Genomic DNA, 10,987 nt, shown 5'->3' on the forward strand with positions numbered 1-10,987 from the left:
TGTAAATGGATATTTAACATTAAAAGGAATTTTAAGGGTAATGTCGAGAGATATAAACTCGTCTAATCACTAAAGGCTTTACTCAAAAGGAAGGCATATACTATAAAAATACTTTCTCTGATATCATCGAAAGATCCTTTTAGAACTATAATGGTACTAGTAGCTCATTTTGACTTGGAGCTACATCAAATGGATGTAAAGACATTGTTTCTCAATGTGATATTGATAAAGCGATGTATATGATACAACCAGAAAATTTTGTATCAGGCGATTCAAAATATATGGTTTGTAAGTTAAAAAAATCTATATATGGTCTCAAACAAGCTTTTCGTCAATGGAATCACAAGTTTCATCAAGTCATTATCTCGTATGGTTTTGAGGTAAATACTATAGATGAATGTCTATACCTCAAGTTCAGTAGGAGTAAATACATATTTTTTGTCTTATATGTTGATGGCATTCTACTTGTCAGTAATGATATAGAATTGTTGCATGAAACTAAGAAATTTCTATCGAACAAATTCAAAATGAAAGATCTTGGTGATGCCTCTTCTGTATTCAGAATCGAAATACTAAGAAATCGCTTTCAAGGTATTCTTGAATTATTACAAAAGAACTATATCAAAAAAAATTTAAGTAGATATAGTAAGAAAAGTTATAGACCAGGACATACCCGTAGCTAAAGGAGATTAGTACAGTCTCAAGCAATGCCTCAAAAATAATCTTGAGTGGACAACAATGCATGATAAACCTTATGCATCAGCACTATGGAGTTTAAGCATGCTCAAGTCTGCACACATCCCGATATATCATTCATAGTGGGAGTGTTGGGTAGATACTTGAGCAATCCTATCATGAATCATTGGATAAATGTTAAATGCGTAATGCGTTATCTGAAGAGAACAAATGATTACATACTTACTTATCGGAGATTAGAACATTCGAAGATCATTAGATACTCTGATTCTGATTTTGCGAGATGCCAAGATAGTAGATGCTCTACTTCAGGCTGTGTCTTCAAGTTGGCTAGAGGAGCTATTGCATGAAAGTCTAACAAACAGAATCTTGTAGTTTTTTCAACAATGGAGGCAAAGTACGTTGCTTGTTTTGAGGCATCCAAATATGACATATGGTTGCGAAACTTTGTCATTGAGTTTCGTATAGTAGATGATCTTAAAAGACCATTGAAGATATTTTGTGACAATAAGTTAGCAATATTATACTCCAACAACAATAAGAGCTCGACAAAATCAAAGCATATAGACATCAAGTTCTTAGTTGTCAAGGAGAAGTTCAAGAAAAACAGATTTTCATAGAACATATAGGAATAGATTATTTGCTAGCAGATCCATTAATCAAGGGATCGGCCCCTAAAGTCTTTCATGAGCACACTGCTCGGATGTCAATATATGCGATGCCTTGGTTTAGTGGGAGTTTATTTTATACTTTATATCCTATAACAGATATTGAATTATCTTTCTGCAAAATTAAGTTGATGGTTTATTTCATGTCATGTGCAACGTTTATTTTGTGTTTGATTCAATAAAGTTTTAAAGTTGGACTAGTCGAAAGTAGACAAGCACGAGAGCACTTGGCATGTAATTTTCATATTACTCATTCCAATTTGATCTATGTCATTAAATATATTAGTATGGTAATTATCGTGGTTCAGTCATGAGAATAATGTTATAAAAACTGTGGCAATTCCATAACTAATATATGCAATGGACGCAATTGTTAAAGTAATAAGAGAAATAACATTCAGGAAGGAATATATGTATAGCCCAAGTGAAAGATTGTTGAAAAACTATTTAATTTTCTATTTTGTTTGTGGGCAATACATATATTAATTATAATTACAAATTATGCTATTTCAAATTAAATGACTTATATAACGATGATCTCATTTATTGTTATACATTCTAAATTGAATAAATCATAATTACTTTTGATTTGAAATTAAATGAGAATAAAATCAGATACTATTTTTATTTGGACTTTAAATACTATTTTTATTTGGGTTTTAGGATTTAATGGGTATCATGCTCAAATATAAATAGTGACTTCAGAGTTTCGATTCCCAAATATATCAAAGTCACCTCCGTCGCTTCTTTTCCCATCAGAGGAGTTACGATTCAGCCCTGTCAAGGATACAGAAAATTTTGGTTGAGAAAGACTAAGACAACTCTTCAATCACTTTTATGAATACAAGTACGCTTCCGCACTATGACATATTTTTAGTAATTTAATATGAATGATCTGAATTATAAAATTATTTGTTCTAACAAACTTATGATATTTGTTTTCATTTAATAATCTCTAACAACTCCAAGTCCACTAGAATATTAAACAAAACTATCACACTAAAAAATTGGTCTGAAATCCTAACATTCTTCCCAACCTTTTTTGTTTTGTAAAATAAGACATAATTAATAACATATCTTTTTGTTTCATTGAGAACATGTCTTCTTACAACGTAGCAATTCTGAATATATCTCCCTCGTAAAATTTTTGCTTCATTTTGTTCCAAAAATTACACGTGTTATCACATTAAAGTACACTTTAAAAAATTTCTTGCGAATATACAACCAACAAAACACGAATATATTGCATCTATTCCAAGCATCAAATGTATTGTCATTGTCATTTGGCTTTGGCAAGAAGTCGTCGATAAAATTAAATTTTTTCTTTGATTTATTGGAGAACCATGAAGATTTTTTTCAAGAGTGATAAATCAAAGATAGAGTTGATTTAAGTTTTCACTAAGATGCAGAAAATATGGGCATGATAGATCTTGATTCAGGTTCATGCTTGCCTTTGGAATTTGAATTTGGAATGATGAGATTTGAACCATCTTTTCACTAATTCGACATTTTTTTTGCGTGTTTGCCACAATTGGGCTTGGACCACAAAATCAAAGTTTACTAAACTCAATCTAAACCTTGTAACATGAAGTACTCACAAATTTATGCAATTTTTATGTTTACCGTACCATATCAAAGATATATCTCAAGTAGCAGAGAGCTTGTGAGAGTGATGTGAAGATTACATGAGTAGAATTTTAGAGTTTCAAAAAATGAGCTCTAATTTTAGAATGATGAATCTTAAATTTTTTTGTGAAGTCTCACATATATTGGGGAGGATAATATAACATGCCTTATAAAGGTGGGAGACCTCTTTTTTATAGGATGCATTTTGATAGGATGAGTAGTTTTCATTCTCTTCTCAAGAGCAAAATCGTAAGAACTAGAATGCTAAAAAGACAATATTTCCAAGCGAGTAAATTGGACTGTTACAGATGGTATCAGAGCCAATTCTTAGATCAATGTGATATTAATAAGGATGTTGACTCCCATTAAAAAAGTGAAGTTTCACATCAGTTAGAGAGAAGAACAAAACATGTTTTATCACATAACTTTTAATATTTAAAATGGCCATAATAAACAAAAATAGAGAAATAATTTTTTTATCATAAATAAAATTTGACATCAAATTATCAATAATTTAAATAAAAAAATCTAAATATTTATTAATATATAAAATTCGTTAGATAATACTTAGGTATCTTCTTTTAACATATATAATATATAACTCATAAATATTATTGGTTAATTCTCTCATTTTTTTATATTCTATTTTTTATTGAATATCATATCATTAAAAATTTAACTTTTTTATATTTTTAATAAAAAAATTTTAATTTATAAATTTAACATGTGTCTTTAAAATATAAGATAGATAAATCTATATATATTATTGAATATTATATTATTAAAAATTTAAATTTGTTATATTTTTAATAAATTTTTTTTAATTTATAAACTTATCATATATCTTTAACATATAAGATAGATAAACCCCATATATATATATATATATATATATATATATATATATATATATGACGTTTAAAGTTCAACTACGCACATTTACTATATATGTAGACATGTAGTACTATAGTGTATATTTGGTTAGACACTTAAAATGTCCAAACTATAGTTTAATTCCTAGAAAAGCTAAATCCAATGAACACTTTTTAAGCTAAGGTAGGGAGGATATCCCTCTTTTAGAGCTGAACACTTTTGTTTTTAAGGAACATCCCTTTTTAAATTATGTTTTCGGCATTGGCTTTTTAGTTATAAAGAAATAATAAACTTATAAACTACCAACAAATTAAAGTTATTATATTAGATACAGACAGGTCCAAAGTTAGACAACTATCCATAACGAAAGGGTATTTGAGTGTTCACGCCACCAATCAAGTTAACGTTGATTGTTCCAGCTATAATTTCTCTTATAGCTAGTCTGAAAATGTAAGCAGACACTCGTGTTAATTTAAAATTAATTAGCAAAACATGTCTTCAATAAAAAAAAATCAAATAACTGATTGATAAACAAAAAGTAATAATAAAAAGAAACAAAGGGTGGATATCTAAATGAGTAAACCCTAATAACAAAATTTGAAGCAAGGTTAACTAACAAATTATATTAGCATCCTTTGTAGAGTTAGATGTAATAATTAGACTCCTAAAATTTTAGTCTATTTGGATTCCGTGCAAAATTATCAATTTAGTGATAAAAATAGTTTATTAATTAGTAGGGAGTCATTTATATAAAAATATTAAAAACGTCTTTTTTAAAAATTAAAATTTAACATATATAATCAATTAAACTGTGTTATTTTTATTAAAATTAGACCGGTTAAATTAGTTTAGTCAAAAAATTAATAAATTAAATTTTAAACTACATTTATATTAGGTACGATTATGACTACATTTATATTAGGTTTATAGAACATATAAGAACAATTGATGCCCAAAATTATTAACAAGTCTCTAATATTCAAAATAAAAATATCAAATGAAAAACTTAATTAAAATGTACTTTTAGATTGTTTTATATATATATATTAAAAATGATCAGGCAAGTGTTTGTAATAATCTGCAGGTTTTAGGTCCTTTTTCTGCGGTTTGCTGATTTATTTTCGGTAACAAACTAACCATGTTCCCACCTCCCATCTTTCGGGGTTTTGTAATAATCATCTATATTTGAATTATTAAAAAAAAATCTAATAGCTAGTTTTTCTATCATAAATAAATCTTACAATTAAACATGTCTGAAAGTGACTTGAGCTGATCGAAATGAGTCTAAACTCAAATTCGATCCGTAAAAGCTCAACTTATTAATAATAGTCAAGCTTATTTATGAAGTTCAAATAATATAAATATAATCTAAAATTTTACATAAATAAATTATAATTTATATATAAATTTTTTTATTATATATATTATCTATCTATTAATTACAATTTACATCTTAGCAAAATTATAAGATGAGTAGATGACTATAAAATTTTAATTAAAATATTAATATATATTTATAGTATTTTCTTTTATTATAAATAATTTAATTAGATTTATTGTCTTTTAATTTATTATCTATTTCATCTTTAATAAAATAAAAAAGTTGAATCTTTCAATTTTTATGTTTAGAAATTAAATAATTTTAAAATTGAAATTGACCTCTCCAATTTTACTTTTTGAAAAATATAAAAAGTTAAAATATTAAAATCGGAATTTTTTATTTTTGTTTTTTAAAGATAAAAAAATAAAATTAGATTCTCCGATTTTTATTTCTAAAAAAAAATAAAATAAAATCAGACCCTCCAATTTTATATTTTTTTTGCTCTTTCCCAAATCGGACGATTCAATTTGTATAATAACAATTTTTTTAAAAAAATTAATCTTATATTAAAGAAAAACACTAACTCTTTCAATAATAATACATATTACACCATTTTTATCCATATAAAAAAATAAGCTTAAAAATTCATGTATTTAGTAATTAATTATTTTAGTAAAAGAATGTATAAATGGTATATTTTTATTATTCATAAAGCATTTTTAGTATTAATTAATCATGGACAAAATAGTTCTATTTGTTGGAAATGTATACTATTTTATATTTCATCCATGAAAAAACATTGGCTAAAAAATGTTATACTATCTGAACAATTTTATTAAATAGTCTCTAAAAATATTTAAAAAAAAATGAAAAATTTTTAATATTTCTAATACACTAAATTCATAGAAAACACTTATACATTAACCTTTAACTTGTATTTTCTATAAACATTTTCTCTTAGTATTCTGTACCAAAAACCTTAAAATACTCGTAAACAAAATCCTTATTTTATATTTATTTTCATTGTCTATCTAAATCTAAATACCTCTTCCCCTAAATATAACCAAAAAAAAAAATCTAAATACCTCTATATTTCCTCATTTCCTGCCATAATAAATCTCCCCTATATCTCAGTGTCGTCAGCCGCCAACCAGTCAAACCCACGAGCTTTGACCATACCACCATATAAAAAAAAAAAAAGAAAATTAAACATTCAGAAAAAAAAAATGTACACGTTGGCAAAAAAAGAAAAAAAAAATAAAGCGGATTTTCCACGGTCAAAGCAATGCCAATCCCCTCTCATATTTTCACTAGGTTCTGAGAACCATCCTTCATCCAATAGCACGCAAAGCCTTGTGCTATACGTGACCCCTTCTTTCATCTTCCTCTCTCTTCTTCATCTTCCCTCTCTTCTCTCTTTCTTATTAAATCCTTCACACCCTCTCTCTTTCAAAGATTTTCCTCTCTAAACACCGTTCACAACCATTTCTCTTATGGCATCTTCTTCTGGTACCTTAGACACTACTTCTGCTTCCAATTCTTATACCAATAACTTCACTTTCTCGACACACCCATTCATGACCACTTCTTTCTCTGAACTCTTAGCTTCTTCCGCTGAAGACAAGCCTCGTGCTTCTGCTGCTGCTGTTGGTGTTCCTAAGTTCAAGTCTACACCACCACCGTCTTTGCCTCTCTCTCCACCACCCATTTCTCCTTCTTCTTATTTCGCTATTCCTCCTGGTTTGAGCCCTGCTGAACTTCTTGATTCCCCTGTTCTTCTTAATCCTTCTAACGTGAGTTTTCGTTTCTTTTCTATTAATCTTTGGTTGACCGTGTTTCTTATGCTCTGAATTTTTTGAACCAGGAGAGAGAAGCATACTTTTGAACTTGTTCAAATCTGGAAATTTGACTAAGACTCGAGTTGACCTGATGAATTTCATACTATTATTTGATAATTTTTTTTTTTATCAGTGGTTTGTGTCTTAAACAAGAGAAAAGTTAGTAGCTAGTATTAGCTTATGATATTTTTTTAATAATTAATTCTTGTTTTGATGAGCAGATTTTGCCATCTCCAACAACGGGGGCATTTGTTGCACATAACTACACTAATTGGAAGAACAACAACAATTCTGGTGGGAACCAACAACAAGTTATCATCAAAGAGGAAGAAGGAAAGAACAACAATTTCTCAAACTTCTCTTTCCAAACCCAGCCAACTATGTTTCAATCCTCATCAACTGCCACAACTCAAACAGTATGTAACCAATTTCAAGTTAATTATTCTATAAATTAATTGATAGTGGATCTAATTCCAATAATATTCTCTTATCAGCAGCAGCAGCCATGGGGATTTCAAGAATCCAACAAGAAACAGGAAAATTTGTCATCATCAAAAACTGTGATGAAAACTGAGAACACTTGTTCCAACCAAAACAACAATGGGTTCCAATCAGATTACAGCAGCAACAACAATTACCAGCCACAATCCCAGACTCTAAGCAGAAGATCAGATGATGGTTACAATTGGAGAAAATATGGTCAGAAACAAGTGAAAGGTAGTGAGAATCCAAGAAGTTACTATAAATGCACATTCCCAAATTGCCCAACAAAGAAGAAAGTTGAGAGATCCTTGGATGGACAAATCACAGAGATTGTTTATAAGGGTACTCATAATCACCCTAAGCCTCAGAACACTAGGAGAAACTCTTCATCTTCTTCTAATTCTGCTGCTTTTGCAATTGCTCCCTCCAATCAAATGAACAACTCTGAGGTGACTGATCATCAATCTTATACACATGGTAGTGGGCAAATGGATTCTGTTGCCACCCCTGAGAACTCCTCAATTTCAGTTGGGGATGATGATTTTGAACAAAGCTCTCAGAGGTGTAAATCAGTTGGAGATGAATATGATGATGATGAACCTGATGCCAAAAGATGGTAAATTTTTAGTTTCATCCTTTTTATTATTATCCAAAGAAATGTCAGAAATACTTGTGTTTTTTGTTGCTGTTTTTGGTTTTAGCCTGATCTTAATTATATATTATTATCCAGTTAAGTTCATTTCATGGTCTAATGTTGTTATGAATTATGCAGGAAAATTGAAGGGGAAAATGAGGGAATATCAGGAGGTGGAAGTAGAACAGTGAGAGAACCAAGGGTTGTGGTTCAGACAACAAGTGACATAGATATCCTTGATGATGGCTACAGATGGAGGAAGTATGGCCAGAAAGTAGTTAAGGGCAATCCAAATCCAAGGTAAAAATATTTTTAAGTCACTTCTTTTGATTCATCTTTTTGGGAAATTCTTTCAACTTCTTTTATGTTCTATCATGTCACACTACTTTGATAAATTCCTTTTTTCCTTTTCTCTTGGATCAAAAATGGCATGCACATCATAAAAGGACATAATATGTTGCATACTACTACTTGATCCATCTTTTTTTAAATTTGCACTGTAACATGGGTGTACCTATTATTCTGGTATAAAATTTCTTAGTCAAATTAGACTTTAGGCAACTCCCCCCCCCCCCCCCCCTCTTTCTGCTTTCTCCTTTTCTTTTTCGCTAGTTTGTGCATGTGACTCTAGAAGAATAAAGGATACTTATATAAAATCGACTATCAAAATTAATTATTTGTATAAAATAGAATTTTTATTTTTATTTTTATATATTGGATTATAAGTAGTGAAATTCTTAAAAATGATCTAAATTATGTTTTATATTTTTATAAAGTGTCAGTTGATGTTTTTTTTTTTATATAATTAAAATAATATTTTTTTTACAAAACGTTATTTTTATCATTAAAAAAATATTTTTTTATAAAACGTCAATAGAATTTTGTATTATCGTCATAATAATGTAAAATACCAAAATATCAAATATGGTCATATTTCACACTAAAATTATTTATATTTAAAAATTTTAGCCTATAAAATGTGTTAAAATATACATTAAAAATAAATTACCCAACATATATTTATACACTAATACATGATAATTGAATTTAGTACATACATTTTTTTAGTATTTTTTTCTCTATTTCATTTGTTTGTTTTCTTTAATTCTCTACTGTAATAAGTTCCACTTTTATTGCGTTGAGTTCCTTTCTTTCAAAACAAAAATGCATATAACTCAATCACAAAAAACCAAATTTTTTTATGTTTTTATTTTGTGTCCTAAGTTTGTTGATTTTGTAGGAGCTACTACAAGTGCACACACCCAGGTTGTCCAGTGAGGAAGCATGTAGAGAGAGCCTCACATGACCTGAGGGCAGTGATAACAACCTATGAAGGCAAACACAACCATGATGTCCCGGCCGCCCGCGGCAGCGGAAGCCATGCCTCCGTCAACAGACCAATGCCAAACAACCACCACAACAATGCAAGCATTGCAATTAGGCCTTTACCATCAATGACACACCACAACAACAACAACAGCACTAACAACACTACTTCCCTTCAACAAGGGCCAGAAGGACAATCACCCTTCACACTTGAAATGCTTCAGAACCCTTCAAGCTATGGATTCTCATCTTCTGGGTTTGGGAATCCGATGGGTTCTTACATGCCTCAGCAACAGCAACAACAGCAATCTGACAATGTGTTTTCTTCCAGAGCCAAGGAGGAACCTAGGGATGACATGTTCCTTGAATCTTTGCTATGCTGAAGCAAAATTCATTCATATATATATACTTTTTGGCTTAGTTTGGAGGGGTTAGGATTATATTAACAAAATAAACTCAGGTTCATTTCATTTATTGCATTTTTTAGTTTGTTTTTTGTTGTTGTATATTTTACACAGCCACAGCCCATAGGATTGGTAATAGTGTATATTTTTTATATTTGTTGTATGTTACAAAATGTTATGTTAAAAATTTTTTGATTAATTTAAGGGCCAGAAAAATGGTCTGAAATTAATCTTTTTTTTTTTGTATTTGTTTTAGGAGACTTTCATTTATTTATTTGTTTGATATATCTCTCTCATATTGTTTACAAGAAAATAATTAAAATATATCAAAGAAATTTTTCTTGTTCACCACTATAGTTATATTATGATTTTAATGTTAACAATATGAGACTCAAATTTAACTGGAAAATGGGATTGAAGGTAGGAGGGAAATTACGGATGGAGACTGATTTGGATACAATGGTTGGTCAAAGATGGAGAGCTGGATTACTTGGTGGTTAAGTTGGTCAATGTCAACTTTGGTTTTGTCTCTTTTCTTTTGTTATATATTTATTTTTATTATACAAGTGTGGATGCTTCCAGGTTGCCACCTTATTTAACCAAGTGGGTCAATCATCAATGTTCATGTCCAGTTGGAATGACAGAATTACCCCCCTTGGCGCCAAATTCTAGTACATACATACATGGATTAAACGCCAAGTGTTGGGAAGGGGCAACTCTTTGGGATTGTGATGAGGGCCTGCTGTATTTAAATTTATTCATATATATACTAAATTAATTAATTGTCTAATTTATCTTCTTAAGTGTATTAAATTAAATTAATTCATTAAAAAAAATAATAAAACTTATTTTCTGAAATTTTGTTAGTTAATGGGATGGCTTGTATTAATTAGAGTAGGACAAGTGGCGGTGGGAATGAGACATTTACGTGATACACACGTTAGCGTTAGACGTTAGGGTGTAATATAAATTATAAATAGTGCAGATTCATTTGTCTTTGTCCTTATCCTAATGGTCGTGTTCTATATGGGGGCCACACCCTAAATCGCCGACCCTGCAATTTTCCCATGCTCATGCTCATCCATTTCCTCTCTTCCCCTATACAACAACACACAATA

At 29.6% G+C, this 10,987-nt stretch overlaps 1 protein-coding gene across 2 annotated transcripts; it reads left to right on the forward strand.

Annotated features, from left to right (window-relative positions):
* Window positions 1-6,563: 6,563 nt before the first annotated feature.
* Window positions 6,564-10,115, forward strand: LOC130941520 (WRKY transcription factor WRKY24-like). 2 transcript variants are annotated; one of them, XM_057870058.1, is made up of 5 exons: window positions 6,564-6,977; window positions 7,244-7,438; window positions 7,520-8,121; window positions 8,278-8,439; window positions 9,380-10,115. In XM_057870058.1, the coding sequence occupies exons 1-5, from the start codon at window positions 6,678-6,680 to the stop codon at window positions 9,846-9,848; spliced, it is 1,728 nt and encodes a 575-aa protein (XP_057726041.1). In that variant the 5' UTR covers window positions 6,564-6,677; the 3' UTR covers window positions 9,849-10,115. The 2 variants fall into 2 exon arrangements, with proteins under 2 accessions (XP_057726041.1, XP_057726040.1); XM_057870057.1 differs by having other exon boundaries at window positions 6,570-6,977; window positions 7,517-8,121.
* Window positions 10,116-10,987: the final 872 nt, after the last annotated feature.

This window comes from Arachis stenosperma, chromosome 7, assembly GCF_014773155.1.
Source record: "Arachis stenosperma cultivar V10309 chromosome 7, arast.V10309.gnm1.PFL2, whole genome shotgun sequence".
Taxonomy (NCBI): domain Eukaryota; kingdom Viridiplantae; phylum Streptophyta; class Magnoliopsida; order Fabales; family Fabaceae; genus Arachis; species Arachis stenosperma.

What these genes read in the sequence shown, in the direction of transcription:
- LOC130941520 (XM_057870057.1), top strand. Translation starts at nt 6,678, where the DNA reads ATGGCATCTTCTTCTGGTACCTTAGACACTACTTCTGCTTCCAATTCT. An exon ending in GAACCTGATGCCAAAAGATG is followed by an intron (nt 8,122 to 8,277) that starts GTAAATTTTTAG and finishes TGAATTATGCAG; the next exon opens with GAAAATTGAAGGGGAAAATG. An exon ending in AAGGGCAATCCAAATCCAAG is followed by an intron (nt 8,440 to 9,379) that starts GTAAAAATATTT and finishes TTGATTTTGTAG; the next exon opens with GAGCTACTACAAGTGCACAC.